The sequence below is a fragment of the Melanerpes formicivorus genome, unplaced genomic scaffold (genome assembly GCF_026170545.1).
Source record: "Melanerpes formicivorus ecotype bairdi unplaced genomic scaffold, bMelFor1.0.p_v2 SCAF_116, whole genome shotgun sequence".
Classification (NCBI taxonomy): Eukaryota; Metazoa; Chordata; class Aves; order Piciformes; family Picidae; genus Melanerpes; species Melanerpes formicivorus.
The window spans coordinates 281516-296011 of NW_027142468.1; the positions used below are offsets into that span (position 1 = coordinate 281516).

Genomic DNA, 14496 nt, shown 5'->3' on the forward strand with positions numbered 1-14496 from the left:
ACACTGCCAGTCACAGAGTCACAGAAACACTCAGGTTGCAAAAGAGCCTCAGGGTCACCAAGGCCAACCCAGAACCCTGCTCTGCAAGGGTCACCCCTCAAGCATAGCCCCAAGCACCACAGCCAAACCACAGGAACACATCCAGACAGGGATGGAAAGGCTTCAGAGAAGGAGACTCCACACTTTCTGTGCTTGGATCCTGGCTGGGGAGGAGCTGGGCAAAGAGGAATCCCTGGGGAGCTGCTTGGCAGCTCAGGGGCAGCCCGAAGCCCCCACACTGTCCCCTACCCTGTGAGGGCTGTGCCCCCTGGGGGCCTTCAGGGAGTCTGTGGGGCTGGAGGTGCCCTGAGCCCAGGGGCTGGCACAGCCACTGTCCCTGGGGCTGTCCCTGGGGGGCAGGGTGGGGATGCCAAGTGCCACTTGTGGGGTACCTCGGTGCCCCAGAGCAGCTGTCTGTGTGGGCAGAAGCCCTGCCTGGCACTGCTGCCAGCGGCCCAGGACAGCCCCAAGGGCACAGAGCTGGCTGGGCACGAAAGGCAATCCAGCAGCCTCAGTGCCACCAGCCCTCTGCTCCCCAGAGCCTCTGGCTCCCCAGAGCTGGCACCCAGGGGACATGGGGCTGCAGGGAGGCCTCTGCCCCGGGCCTGGCTGGGTGCCAATGGCCTCTTTGCCTTCCTCAGAGCCCTTTGCCCCCCGGGGGTGGGCAGCAGGCACAGAGCTGATGCAGGCAGCAGGGCAGGCAGAGCAATCTATGCCTCAGGCTGGGAGTGAGGATGGGGACCAGGTGCCTGCAGCAGAGCCAGGGCAGCAGGTCAGGACCTGCAGGGCAGGATTCAAGAGCAGAACCTCTCAGCACTGCCCTGCAGCTCTCTGGTTCCCTACTGCAACTCCTGCCCCACGAGCAGCAGCTGGGCAAGGAGCTCGGGGCCAGCGTGGGGCTGGGTTAAGCAGCTGATTGCCAGCTGCCCTCTGAAGCAAAGCCTCTGCTCGGGACAGGGACTGTGGCAGCCGGCAGGAGCGGAGCTGCGTTTGCTGCTTGTGCCCAGCGCTGCCTCCTGCCCTTCTCTGCTCTCTCGGCAGCCCCGCAGCAGCCTTCAGGCCCTCTGAGCGGCAGCGCAGCGAGAGGAGCCCCAGAGTGCTCCGTGCCCCGGCTCGGAGAGCAGAGCCCTTGGCGATGTGTGGGCAGCGCTGGGGCCGGGGCCGGGGCCGGGGCCGGGGCCGGGGCGGGGGAGCCCTTGCAGGCCCTGAGGGGTGCCCGGGGCTGGCTCCTCAGGGCAAAGATGGCGGCCAGGCCCCGGCGGCCTACAGCTCCCATGGTGCACTGCGCGGAGCGGCCGCGGCTCGCGGGCGGAGCGGCCGGCAGCGGGCGGGGCTCGTGGGCGGGAGCGGGCGGGGCTCGCGTTGCTGAAGAGCCAATGGGAGGCTCTGCTCGACGATTGACCAATGAGCGCAGGGGGCGTGGTCGGCGGGACTGTTTGAGCCCTCATCGGTGGAAGCAGCGGTAAGAGGCGCTCCGGTGCCCCAAGGGCTACGGGAGAGGGATGGGGACGGCTGCGGGGGCCGGGGGCAGCCTGGAAGGGCAGGGGAGGACTGCGGGGACTGCGGGGCTGAGGCAGGATTGCGGGTTCCGCGGGGCTGAGGCGGGCTGCGGGGCTGAGGCAGCATTGCGGGATCCGGGACAGCCTGCAAGGTCAGGGGCAGCCTGTGGGGGCTGCGGGGCTGCGGCGGGCTGCGGGAGGCGGCGGTGGAAGCGCCCTGGGCAGTGCTGGGTGCGGGGCCGGGGGGAGCGTTGCGGGGCCGGGGCTGTGGAGCGTTGCGGAGCCGGAGCCGGGCCCGGGGGAGCGTTGCATTGCGCGGCCGGGGCCGGGGGAGCGTTGCGGGGCCGGGACGGAGGCTGTGGAGCGTTGCGGGGCCGGGACGGAGGCTGTGGAGCGTTGCGGGGCCGGGACCGAGGCTGTGGAGCGTTGCGGGGCCGGGACCGAGGCTGTGGAGCGTTGCGGGGCCGGGACCGAGGCTGTGGAGCGTTGCGGGGCCGGGACCGAGGCTGTGGAGCGTTGCGGGGCCGGGACCGAGGCTGTGGAGCGTTGCGGGGCCGGGACCGAGGCTGTGGAGCGTTGCGGGGCCGGGACCGAGGCTGTGGAGCGTTGCGGGGCCGGGACCGAGGCTGTGGAGCGTTGCGGGGCCGGGACCGAGGCTGTGGAGCGTTGCGGGGCCGGGACCGAGGCTGTGGAGCGTTGCGGGGCCGGGACCGAGGCTGTGGAGCGTTGCGGGACCGAGGCTGTGGAGCGTTGCGGGACCGAGGCTGTGGAGCGTTGCGGGGCCGGGGCCCGGGGGAGCGTTGCGGGGCCGGGGCCCGGGGGAGCGTCGCGGGACCGAGGCTGTGGAGCGTGGCGGGCCCGGGGGAGCGTGGCGGGGCCGGGGCCGGGGGTGCGTTGCGGGACCGAGGCTGGGGAGCGTTGCGGGCCCGGGGGTGCGTGGCGGGGCCGGGGCCCGGGGAGCGTTGCGGGGCCGGGGCCCGGGGGTGCGTGGCGGGGCCGGGGCCCGGGGAGCGTTGCGGGGCCGGGGCCGGTGGATCGCGGCCGAGGCTGTGGAGGGGCTCTGGGGACCCGCGGTGGGGTCGGAGCGTTGGGGCGGTTGTGAGGACCCGCAGGGGATGCAGGCTCCTTCCGGACGGGGAGAAGGCGCAGGGCTGGGGGGGGTGTAACGGCAGCCCCGGCGGCAGCGGCGGCGGTTAGGGCAGGCAGGGCTCGGGAGCAGGCTCCGGGCTCGAGAGGTAAAGGCTTTCTCCAGCCTCAGGCTCCCCCTCCGCCGCTTCCCCTCCCCGCCTGACCCTTGTTGTCTCTTCTCAGAGTGCACTCTCAGGACTTTCGAGCCCAGAGCTGTGTTCTTCGGTGTTCTTCAGCCGGCGCTTTCCTTCGAGCGGTGCTTTTCTTGTGGCGGTGCTGTGCGAACCCTAAGGGGAGTGCCCTGAGCCTTGTGTCACCTTCGTCGCCGCCGCCGCCATGGCGGCGGCCCCTGCCCCCCAGGAGGGCACCGTGACCGTCATGGTGCGAGTGCGACCCCCGGCCCCCGGCGAGGGAGCCGCGCAGCACCCGCTGCTGAGGGTGGTCGACCATCACACCCTCCTGTTCGACCCTGGTGCCTCCGGCGGTGTGCTGCCTGCTGGCCGCGGCAAGAACCCAGGCAAACATCAGAAGTTCCTCTTCGACCGGGTTTTTGCTGAGCAGGCCACCCAGGAGGAGGTGTTCCAGCACACCACCCGCCAGATGGTCGATACTCTCCTCGACGGCTACAACTGCTCTGGTGAGCCCTAGCAGCCTGCTCTGGCCCTTGCAGGAGCTCCTGCCCATCTGCCCCTGCTCTGGGTGGGCTCAGCAGAGCTGGGGGTTGGTTCCAGAAGCCCTGAGCGGCTGTGGCAGCAGTGGGGACGCAGCGGCTCTGCAGAAAGAGAAAGCCTTGACCTTGTTGTTGGCACCAAGCTGGGGCCAGGACAAGTGTGGCCGGGACAGGGCCAGTGCTGGCCTGGAGATGTCATCCGAGGGCTCTGGGGGCAGGCAGGGCCCAGGCCAGCAAGAGGAGAGCAGAGACAAGCCCAGATGAGTGTGGAGTCCTGCCTGTGGGGTGGCATCAGCTGGGAGCCCTGTGCAGGCTGGGCAGCAGGCTGGTGCAGAGGGCCCCGGGGGCCCTGCTGGACAGGATGTGAGTGGGAGGCAGCAGTGCCCCACAGCAGGAGCTGGGTTTGGGGCTGTGTCCCCAGCTGAGGCAGAGCTGGCAGCATCCCCCCAGTGCTGCTGTCGATGGAGGCTGCTCTCAGGGCTCCTCCCTTTCTCCTCCCAGTGTTTGCCTACGGAGCAACCGGAGCAGGGAAAACCTACACCATGCTGGGCTCGGAGAACAGCCCTGGCATCATCTACCTCACCATGGAGGAGCTGTTCAGGAGGCTGGAGGCCAGGCAGGAGCAGAAGAGCTGCGAGGTCCTGGTCTCCTACCTGGAGGTAGGCTGTGCCCAGCTGTGCCCCTCCTGCTGCCAGGCCACCACCTCCAAGGTCTGGGCTTGTAGTGCCAGGGCTACCCCTGTGCTGCCAGCTGTGCCCAGGGCAGCCCCAGACTGGAAGCAGGCTGCCCCTGGCCAGGCTGCTGGGCTGGTGCTGCTGGCCTGCCCCCTCTGGAGCTGGGGGCCACAGGGCAATGAGGGCTTCCTGGCTGCAAGGCCTTTGGAGGAGCAGCGGCTCAGTGCCTGGCTGCTGAAGCCTCCTGAGCTGTCCCCTGCCTTAGGGCACCTTCAGCTGCTCCTGCTGGCGGCAGGTGCCAGAGGTGCTGTTGGGTGGGCAGCAGGCCCTGGGGTCCCAAGCTCCTCTGCCTGCTGCCCTCTGGGGCCCCAAGCCTCAGCCTGAGCTGGAGCTGCCTGCTGCAGGTCTACAACGAGCAGATCCGTGACCTGCTGGAGCCCAAGGGCCCTCTGCCCATCCGGGAGGATCCTGAGAGAGGAGCTGTGGTTCAGGGCCTCTCCATCCAGCAGGTGGGGGTGGAAGCAGGCACAAGGTGTGGGCAGCGCTGTGCCCGCCCCAGGGGTGCCAGCTGGGACCGGGGGAGCTGGAGGGGGAGGGGAGGGCTGCGGGGCCCCGGGGCAGGGGCTGCGGGGCCCCGGGGGGTGCCGGCTGGGTGGGTGCCGGCTGGCAGCAGCGCTGAGCCCGAGGCCAGAGGAGCCCTGCAGGGGCGCAGGAGGCCTCAGCCTGTGGGCGCTCGGTGCCCGTGCCGGGGCTGCGCTGATCCCTGCCCTCTGCCTGCTCCCCGCCAGCCCAGCTCGGCAGAGCAGCTCCTGCAGATGCTGCTCGGGGGCAGCAGGAACCGCACGCAGCATGCCACCGATGCCAACGCCTCCTCCTCCCGCTCCCACGCCGTGCTGCAGGTGAGGGGTGGTGCTTGGGGCAGCCCTTGGCACCGCTGCCCGGAGGGGGGCAGGCGGCGATGCTGTGCCAGGGCCGGCGTGCCAGGGCTGCTGCCGCGGCTGCGAGCGGCGAGCCCGAGCGCCCTGCGGAGCTGCAGCCTGCCCTCTGTGTGCCCTGCCAGGTCTACGTGAAGCAGCAGGACCGCGCCGAGGGCCTCGCTGGGGCCGTGCGGGTGGCCAAGATGAGCTTGGTCGACCTGGCCGGCTCGGAGCGAGCCGCGGTGGCCAAGACCAGCGGCGAGCGGCTGCGGGAGGGAGCCAGCATCAACCGCTCGCTGCTGGCCCTGCTCAGCGTCATCCAGGCGCTGGCTGGGGCCAAGGTGAGGCTGCCGCTGAGGGGCCCTGAGCGCCGTCCCCACGGCAGAGCTGCCGTGGGCTGGGCCTGGCCGGGGCTGGGAGCCGAGGGCCAGCCCCTGAGCGGAGCCTCGCTGTGCCGGGCAGGGCAAGCAGAGCCACGTCCCGTACCGGGACAGCAAGCTGACGCGGCTGCTGAAGGACTCCATCGGCGGCAACTGCCGCACCCTGATGCTGGCTGCCCTCAGCCCCTCGCCGCTCTGCTGCCAGGACACCCTCAACACCCTCAAGTATGCCAGCAGGGCCAAGGAGATCCAGGTCTCGGTGAGCACCTCGCCCCGCGGCCGGCAGCTGCTGGGGCTGCCCGGGAAGGAGCCTGGGGCAGGCTGCTGCCTCCCTGCCGCCTCCCTGCCGCAGCCGGGCTGCCTCTGGAGCCCCTCTCAGAGTCAGCTGCAGCCCCTCGGCCCCACCAGCCCAGGGCAGGCTGAGGAGCTGCCCCGCTGCCGCCTCAGCGGAGGGGAAGGAGCTGTCCCGGTGCTGCTCTCAGCTCCGCTCCTCCCTCTCCCCGCAGCTCAAGAGCAACCTGCCGAGCCCGGACTCCCACGTCTGTCCGTACGTTGTGCTGTGTGCGCAGCTGAGAGCGGAGGTGAGCTGCCGGGGGCAGGGCTGGGCTCTGTCTGCGGCTCTGCTTTGCCTGGCACCCAGCCTGCTGAGCTGCTGGGGCTCAGGGCATGCTCTGAGCCAGGGCTGCCCCTTGCTCACAGGTGGCAGAGCTGCAGGCCAAGCTCCGTGCCTATGAGGATGCTGCCCGCGGGGCACAGAGCCAGGCGCCAGAGCCGCTGCCTGCCCTCAGCTCCAGCCCCTTGGAGCTGCCCAGGTGAGGCTGCTGGGCAGGAGGGAGGGAGCCTGGGCTGGCACCTAGGGGTCCCCCAGGGCCAGGAGCTTGCAGAGTTTGGCTGCTGGCTGCAGCCCAAGTGGCTGCCAGGACGCAGCTGAGCTGCTCTGCTGCTGTGCCACAGCCTCTCCGCTGCCCAGCTGGAGTGAGGAGCCTGGCAGCCCCCAGAGCTGGGGGACAAAGGCCAAAGCTGCCCTTGGCTCCATCCCAAACCTTGGTAGGCCAAGGGATGGCTTCCCCAGAGGCTCTTCCCTGGCTCAGGGGCTGCTGCTGTGACTTGTGTAGGGTGGAGGAGGCTGTGCCCGAGGCGTGCCTGGAGCTCCCTGGTGGGGAGAGTGCTGGAGAGCAGCAGGAGCTGGCAGCTGGGTGTCCTGCTGCCTTGCAGCTGGCCTTGGAGGAGGTGAGAGGAGGGCTTGGCCTGGTGATGGGACCCAGCTCAGGTACCTTGCTGGGCTGCACTGGGCAGGCTGGGAGAAGGCAGGAGCTGAGCTGCTCTGGGAGGTCTGGGCTCAGCAGGTGCTGGGCTGTGGAGTGCTGGAGAAAGCTCTGAGCCTGGCAGGGAAGGGGCAGCTGGGGGCCCAGGCTCAGCTCAGCTCTGGCCTGATGCTGCTCTGGGGGCTTGCTGCAGGCTGCAGAGGAAAGGTCTGCCCCAGCCATCCAGCAGGCAGATGTGCAGCAGGAAGCAAAGGAAGCAGCCCCCCTCCTGCAGGGCTTGACTGCCAGCCAGCCAGAGGGGTGAGTGTCCTTGTGCCCCCTCCCTGTGCCACTTGCTCCTGGCTGCTCAGAGAGTTTCAACCTTCCTGTGGTGTGCAGCCCCCTGAGGGTGCTGGAGGTGGGGGAGGGCCCAGGCCTTGGCTTACAGAGCAGTGCCTGCCCTCTGAGGTGGGATTTGGCTCCTAGAGAGCCAGTCCCAGGGGAGAAGCTCCCCTGGAAGGGTCAGCAGGGAAGGTTTCCAGGCACAGCAGCTGAGAGCCTTCAGTGCCTCTTGCCAGGCCTGGAGCTGCCTCCCCCAGGGCTCTGCTGCTGCCTCTGCTCCCCAAGGTGCTGCCCTGGCACCACCTGCTGCTGTCTGTGCCCCAATGTCCTGGCAGGGGGAAGGTCTCCCGAGGGAGGCTGCCTGTGCTGTGTGCCTGAGGCCCAGCACAGCTCTGGGGCTGCTGTTGGGTGCCCTGCAGCCCACAGGTGATCTCCCAGCTCAGGTCCTGCAGTGCCAGCCTGGGCACCCCTCAGTCTCAAAGCTTGCCTGGCCCAGAGCTCCCCCCCAGGCTGTGCCCCAGCTGAGGAGGGGGCTCAGAGGTGCTGCTGGTGGTGCTGAGCCTGTCTTGGGTGCCAGGGGCTGAGGTTCAGCCCCTGACTGCTCCTTGGCTCTGTCTCTCTCTGCCCCAGGGCTGCAGCTGCTGCCAGGAGCTCCTCCCCAGAGCAGCAGTCCCTGCCCCAGGCTGGCAGCTTCCTTGCTGCTGCTGTGGCCTCTGAGGCACTGCAGCCCCTGGCCCCTCAGGAGGCTGCTGCCAGCCAGGAGCAGGCCTCCTCCCCAGGGAGGGCTGCAGAGGCCAGCAGGGCCAGCCCAGCCCAGAGGAGCCAGCAGGGCAGTGCTGCTGAGGATCCAGGTTGGTGCCCTCTCTCTCCTCTGTCCCAGGCTCTGCTGCAGGGCTGGGGGGTGGTGGGGGGCAGCTGCCAGCTGTGGGCACAGGGCAGGGGCAGAAGTTTCTCCTGCCCTGGCACCCAGTGGGGGCTGAGCCTGCCTTTATCTCCTGTGGGTGACTGCTCTGGGCTGCATCTGCCCCGCTCAGCCCAGCTGTGGCCTGGCTGCTGGCAGCCTGTGTCTGGGCAGGGCTGACCTCTTCCTCCTCATCCTCGGTGCCCATGCATGAGGCCAGCAGCAGAGCCTGGCTCTGCAGAGGCTGCTGCTGGGCACAGGCCAGGCCCTGCCCCGGGGCACTTGCTCTGGGCCCAGGATGGTTGGTGCTGGCTCTTGGGCTTGGTGTGGTTTGGGGCAGTCCCAGCAAAGAGCTGAGGGGGGTGGGGGGCAGGGGGGGAGGGCCTGGGAGCTGCAGCCAGGGAGCTGACTCGGTCTCTGCTCTGCTCCTCCAGCCGAGAGCTGCGTGGCTGTGCCTGGCGCCCCCGTGACCAGCTCTCCCCTGCCAGGCTGGCAGCACCTGGCTGCGCTCAGCAGTGCCAGGCTGCTGGCCCTCAGCCCCATCGGGAAGAGGAGGAGGTCCCCTGAGATGCCAACTCCTGCCCAGCCGGCCTCTGCCTGCAGCCTCTCCCCGCGGCCCAAACGCCGGCGGCCGAGTGGGCAGCCGGCAGAGGCTGCCAGGGCGGCACAGAGCCCCCCCAGCCCCTGCCCCCCGGCTGCAGCCCCCCCCAGCCCCTGTGGCGCTGCCAGCCTGGCCCTGCGGCTCCAGCCTGTGCCCGGAGAGGCTCTCCCGGAGCCGCCTGCCCCTGGCGCCGCTGGCAGCTCCCCAGGGCTGTGCCCTGCCCCCAGGCCCTGACCTGGATGGCACCTACCAGGTGTGCAGGCTGCCAGCCTCAGCCAGCCCTGGGCCCCCGGGCTGCAGGGGCCTGGAGCCCCCCAGCCAGGACCTCCTCCGGCAGCAGGATGCCCTCTCGGTGCCCAAGTGAGTGCCGCCCTGGGGCCCTCCCTGCGGGGTTGGGGACCCCCTGGGTGCCTCCTGGGGGGGTGGCTGCGGCTCTGTGGGGAGGGAGGGTGGGCAGGGGGCACAGGGCTGGGGGGGTGGGCAGCAGTGGGCTGAGCTCACCTGGGCAGGGGTTGCTGAAGAGAAAAAGCCAAGCAGAAGGCCCCCCTGTGTGCCACTTGCCCTGGCACAGTGTGTGCCCCCTCCTCCTGCACGTAGCTGCCCCAGGGATGAGCTCTGCCTCAAAGCTTGCCTGGCCCAGAGCTCCCCCCAGGCTGTGCCCCAGCTGAGGAGGGGGCTCAGAGGTGCTGCTGGTGGTGCTGAGCCTGTCTTGGGTGCCAGGGGCTGAGCTTCAGCCCCTGACTGCTCCTTGGCTCTGTCTCTCTCTGCCCCAGGGCTGCAGCTGCTGCCAGGAGCCATGAGCTCAATGTCACCTACCAGGTCTGCAGGCTGCCAGCCTCAGGCAGCAGCCCTGAGCCCTTGGGCTGCAGGGGCCTGGAGCCCCCAGGCTGGCAGCACAAGCAGGATGCCCTCTCGGTGCCCAAGTGAGTGCTGCCCTGGGGCCTTCCCTGTGGCTTTGGGGATCCTGCCCTCCATGGCTGGGTGCCTCCTGTGGGGATGGCTGCAGCTCTGGGGAGGGCAGAGGGTGGGCAGGAGGCACTTGGCCAGCAGGCACAGGCTGAGCTCACCTGGGCACGGCTGCACAGGGCAGAGAGCATTCCAAGGGAAGCTTTTCCTGCTCCTGCTCCTCCCTTTGGCCCTGGAGCATCCTCCAGATTGCTTCAGGAGTGCTGGCTGGGAGCAGGTTGGGCATCTGCTCTCCTGGCACTGGGGGTCAGGGCTGTGCCCTTGGGGGCCTGGGCATCTTTGGGGTGGCTTTTGGCTGGTGCAGCAAAGAGGCTCTGGCTCTTCTGGAGCCCTGTGGCTGTGCAGAGGCTGAGCCCCACCTGGCCCTGGTGGTGCAGGACACCCCCAGGGAGACCTCCTTGCTTCTGGGGCTCTGCAAATAGCTCAGAGTGAGGAGAGCTGGAAATGGGGACAGGGCAGGGCCCAGCCCCGTGCCAGGGGCAGTCAGGATCCCCCCTGGCACTAACCATCTCTGCCCTGCCTGCAGGCCCTGCAAGCTGGCCTGTGCCCCACGGACACCCTCTGTGCCCAGGCTGCCTGTGGGCTGCAGAGCCTCTGCCCTGAAGCAGAAGGCAGCTGAGAGGTGAGAGAGCTGCCAGCAGCTGCCTGTGCTCCCCACTGTGGGCCCTGCCCCATGGCTGCAGCTGCACCTTGCCAGTGCCCTCTGCCCCGAGCCTGCCTGGGTGCCAATGGCCTCTTTGCCTCCCTCAGAGCCCTTTGCCCCCCCGGGGGTGGACAGCGGAGCCGCATCCCCCAGCTGCGCAGCAGGCAGCGAGCTGCCAAGGCCTCTGCAGCCCAGGTGAGGCTGCCCTGGGAGTGAGCCCTGCTGCTGTGCCAGCCCCGTGCCAGCTGGAGGCACAGCCCTGCCATGGGGATGGTTGGTGCTGGGGGGTGGCTGCAGCCTGCTGCTGTGCCAGCCCCGTGCCAGCTGGAGCAGAGCCCTGCCATGGGGATGGTTGGTGCTGGGGGGTGGCTGCAGCCTGCTGCTGTGCCAGCCCCGTGCCAGCTGGAGGCACAGCCCTGCCATGGGGATGGTTGGTGCTGGGGGGTGGCTGCAGCCTGCTGCTGTGCCAGCCCCGTGCCAGCTGGAGGCACAGCCCTGCCATGGGGATGGTTGGTGCTGGGGGGTGGCTGCAGCCTGCTGCTGTGCCAGCCCCGTGCCAGCTGGAGGCACAGCCCTGCCCTGGGGATGGTTGGTGCTGGGGGGTGGCTGCAGCCTGCTGCTGTGCCAGCCCCGTGCCAGCTGGAGGCAGAGCCCTGCCATGGGGATGGTTGGTGCTGGGGGTGGCTGCAGCCTGCTGCTGTGCCAGCCCCGTGCCAGCTGGAGGCACAGCCCTGCCATGGGGATGGTTGGTGCTGGGGGTGGCTGCAGCCTGCTGCTGTGCCAGCCCCGTGCCAGCTGGAGCAGAGCCCTGCCATGGGGATGGTTGGTGCTGGGGGTGGCTGCAGCCTGCTGCTGTGCCAGCCCCGTGCCAGCTGGAGGCACAGCCCTGCCATGGGGATGGTTGGTGCTGGGGGAGGGCAATAGAGCAGGTATCTGCCAGGGCCTGGGTGTGCCCGGCGCTGCCTGCTGCCCTTCTCTCCTCTCTCTGCAGCCCCAGAGCATCCTTCAGGCCCTCTGAGCAGCAGCGCAGCAGGAGCAGCCCCAGAGTGCCTCCAGCCCCGGGTGAGAGAGCAGAGCCCCTGGGGAGGTGTGGACAGCCCTGGGCGTGCCCCGTGCGGGCCCTGGTGGGTGCCCGGTGCTGGCTTCTCAGCGCTGCTGAGGGGCAGGCGGCGCTGGGCTGGCCGCGGGGGCTGGTCGGGGCCGGAGCTGCCGGCAGGGAGCTGGGAGGAGAAGCTGCCAGGGCAGGGCTGGGGCTGAGGGCAAAGATGGCGGCCGGGCCCCGGCGGCCTACGGCTCCCATGGTGCTCTGCGCGGGCGGGAGGGGGCGGGGCTGTCGGCGTTCGAGAGCCAATGGGGGGCTGCGTTCGGGCACCGGCCAGTGAGCGCAGGGGGCGTGTCCGGCGGCAGCGTTTGAAGCCCTGCGGCGCAGGCGGCGGTGAGTAGCGCTGGGGCCCCGGGAGCGGCGAGGCAGAGGGATGGGGACGGCTGCGGGGAGCGGGGGCTGGGGGAGACAGGGAGTGCTGGAGGCGGCGGTGGCAGCGCCGGGGGGAAGCTGGGGAGGGCGCCGGGGAGGGCTAGAGGCCGGGGATGTGGGCGTGGGGAGGGGGTTGGGGATCAGGGATCAGGGCTCTGGATGTGGGGGCGTCCCGGGGCGGTTGTAGGAGCGTTAGGGTGGCTGTGGGGACCCCAGGGTGATGTAGGATCCTTGCAGACGCTGGGAACCTGTAGGGCTGGAGGGTATTGGAAGGGCAGCTCTCGGGGTACCGGTGGGAGTTACCACAGGGGGGGTGTGGGAGCAGGGTCCCGGGTGGGGGGCTGGGGGTGTCCAGGCTTTCTCCAGCCTGCGGCTCCCCCTCCGCCGCTTCCCCTCCCTGCCTGACCTTTTTTTCTCCCGAGAGTGCGCCCTCAGGACGTTGGAGCCCGGAGCTGTGTTCTTCAGCCAGTGCTGTCCTTGGAGCGGTGCTGTGCGGACCCCAGGGGCAGTGCCCTCAGCCCTGCGTCGTCGTCGCTGCCATGGTGCTGGTCCCTCCCCCCAGGAGGGCGCCGTGGCCGTCACGGTGGGAGTGCGACCCCTGGCCCCCAGGGAGGGAGCCACGCAGCACCCAGGTGCCTCCCAGCCCCGTGCCAGGGGCAGTCAGGATCCCCCCTGGCACTAACCATCTCTGCCCTGCCTGCAGGCCCTGCAAGCTGGCCTGTGCCCCACGGACACCCTCTGTGCCCAGGCTGCCTGTGGGCTGCAGAGCCTCTGCCCTGAAGCAGGAGGCAGCTGAGAGGTGAGAGAGCTGCCAGCAGCTGCTTGTGCTCCCCAGTGTGGGCCCTGCCCCATGGCTGCAGCTGCACCTTGCCTGTGGCCTCTGCCCTGAGCCTGGCTGGGTGCCAATGGCCTCTTTGCCTTTCCCAGAGCCCTTTGCCCCCCGGAGAGTGGGCAGTGGAACTCCAGAGCAGGAACAGAGCTGCCCTGTCCTCTGCAGCCCAGGTGAGGCTGCCCTGGGAACCACTCAGCCAGGAGTGAGCCCTGCCCCGCGGCAGCCTGCAGCCTGCTGCTGTGCCAGCCCTGTGCCAGCTGCGAGGCAAAGCCCTGGCAGGGGCATGGTTGGTGCTGGGGGGAGGGCGGGAGAGCAGGGAGGTGCCAGTGCCTGGGTGTGCCTCAGGAGGGGAGCTGCGTTTGCTGCTTGTGCCCCAGAGCTGCCTGATGCCCTTCTCTCCTCTCTCTGCAGCCCCGGAGCATCCTTCAGGCCCTGTGAACGGCAGTGCAGCAAGAGGAGCCCCAGAGTGCTCCCAGGCTTCGGCGGCAGCAGCCTCTCTCCTTCCAGCCCCCATCCAGTGAAAACTTCAGCAGCCAGGACCCCAGCCCGAGCTGGAGGTCCCGTCGGCGGCGTCCCTGCCCGCGGTCCCGGTCCCCATCCCGTCCCTGCCCCCGGTCCCCATCCCGTCGCGTCCGCCGTGTCCCTGCCCCCGGTCCCTGGTCCCGTCGCGTCTGCGCCGTCCTTGCCCCGGTCCCTGGTCCCGTCGCGTCTGCGCCGTCCTTGTCCCGGTCCCTGGTCCCGTCCCGTCCGCGCCGTCCCTGCCCCGGTCCCTGGTCCCGTCCCGTCCGCGCCGTCCCTGCCCCGGTCCCTGGTCCCGTCCCGTCCGCGCCGTCCCTGCCCCGGTCCCTGGTCCCGTCCCGTCCGCGCCGTCCCTGCCCCGGTCCCTGGTCCCGTCCCGTCCGCGCCGTCCCTGCCCCGGTCCCTGGTCCCGTCCCGTCCGCGCCGTCCCTGCCCCGGTCCCTGGTCCCGTCCCGTCCGCGCCGTCCCTGCCCCGGTCCCTGGTCCCGTCCCGTCCGCGCCGTCCCTGCCCCGGTCCCTGGTCCCGTCCCGTCCGCGCCGTCCCTGCCCCGGTCCCTGGGCCCGTCCCGTCCGCGCCGTCCCTGCCCCGGTCCCTGGGCCCGTCCCGTCCGCCGTGTCCCTGCCCCGGTCCCTGGTCCCGTCGCGTCCGCCGTGTCCCTGCCCCGGTCCCTGGTCCCGTCGCGTCCGCCGTGTCCCTGCCCCGGTCCCTGGTCCCGTCGCGTCCGCCGTGTCCCTGCCCCCGGTCCCTGGTCCCGTCCCGTCCGCGCCGTCCCTGCCCCGGTCCCTGGTCCCGTCCCGTCCGCGCCGTCCCTGCCCCGGTCCCTGGTCCCGTCCCGTCCGCGCCGTCCCTGCCCCGGTCCCTGGTCCCGTCCCGTCCGCGCCGTCCCTGCCCCGGTCCCTGGTCCCGTCCCGTCCGCGCCGTCCCTGCCCCGGTCCCTGGTCCCGTCCCGTCCGCGCCGTCCCTGCCCCGGTCCCTGGGCCCGTCCCGTCCGCGCCGTCCCTGCCCCGGTCCCTGGTCCCGTCCCGTCCGCGCCGTCCCTGCCCCGGTCCCTGGGCCCGTCCCGTCCGCGCCGTCCCTGCCCCGGTCCCTGGGCCCGTCCCGTCCGCGCCGTCCCTGCCCCGGTCCCTGGTCCCGTCCCGTCCGCGCCGTCCCTGCCCCGGTCCCTGGTCCCGTCCCGTCCGCGCCGTCCCTGCCCCGGTCCCTGGTCCCGTCCCGTCCGCGCCGTCCCTGCCCCGGTCCCTGGTCCCGTCCCGTCCGCGCCGTCCCTGCCCCGGTCCCTGGTCCCGTCGCGTCCGCCGTGTCCCTGCCCCGGTCCCTGGTCCCGTCGCGTCCGCCGTGTCCCTGCCCCGGTCCCTGGTCCCGTCGCGTCCGCGCCGTCCCTGCCCCCTGTTCCTGCCCCCGGTCCCCGTCCGCGCCGTCCCTGCCCCCTGTTCCTGCCCCCGTCCCGTCCGCCGCGCCCCTGCCTCCGGCCCCGTCCCGTCCGCCGCGTCCCTGCCCCCGGTCCCCGTCCGCGCCGTCCCTGCCCCGGTCCCCACCCCGGTCCCCGTCCGCGGCTTCCCTGGCCCCGGCCCCGTCCCGTCCGCAGCGTCCCGGCCCCGTCCCTTTTTGCAGCTCGGTTCCCCCTACCCCACTTCGCGGTTCCCGGCCCTGTCCCCTCCCCTCTGCG

The 14496-nt window shown here is 71.2% G+C and overlaps 1 protein-coding gene and 1 long non-coding RNA gene across 2 annotated transcripts; both read left to right on the plus strand.

Annotated features, from left to right (window-relative positions):
• The first annotated feature begins 2705 nt into the window (after positions 1-2705).
• Positions 2706-11481, plus strand: LOC137456105 (kinesin-like protein KIF18B). Its single transcript, XM_068167410.1, has 14 exons — positions 2706-3303; positions 3838-3995; positions 4415-4519; positions 4799-4909; positions 5071-5268; positions 5390-5566; positions 5814-5888; positions 6007-6119; positions 6423-6577; positions 8269-8755; positions 9169-9318; positions 9888-9983; positions 10112-10199; positions 10996-11481. Exons 1-14 carry the CDS (start codon positions 3003-3005, stop codon positions 11020-11022), a joined length of 2241 nt encoding a protein of 746 aa, XP_068023511.1. The 5' UTR covers positions 2706-3002; the 3' UTR covers positions 11023-11481.
• Positions 11482-12077: 596 nt separating this feature from the next.
• On the plus strand, positions 12078-12916 carry LOC137456098 (uncharacterized). The gene is made up of 3 exons (XR_010990954.1): positions 12078-12277; positions 12406-12480; positions 12722-12916. It is a non-coding gene; the product is annotated as an uncharacterized lncRNA (long non-coding RNA).
• The last annotated feature ends 1580 nt before the right edge of the window (positions 12917-14496 follow it).

Bases quoted from the DNA above. Each gene is read 5' to 3' on its own strand.
- LOC137456105 (XM_068167410.1), top strand. From the start codon at position 3,003: ATGGCGGCGGCCCCTGCCCCCCAGGAGGGCACCGTGACCGTCATGGTG. The intron at 3,304-3,837 runs GTGAGCCCTAGC...TTCTCCTCCCAG, and splicing joins CGACGGCTACAACTGCTCTG to TGTTTGCCTACGGAGCAACC. The intron at 9,319-9,887 runs GTGAGTGCTGCC...CCCTGCCTGCAG, and splicing joins GATGCCCTCTCGGTGCCCAA to GCCCTGCAAGCTGGCCTGTG.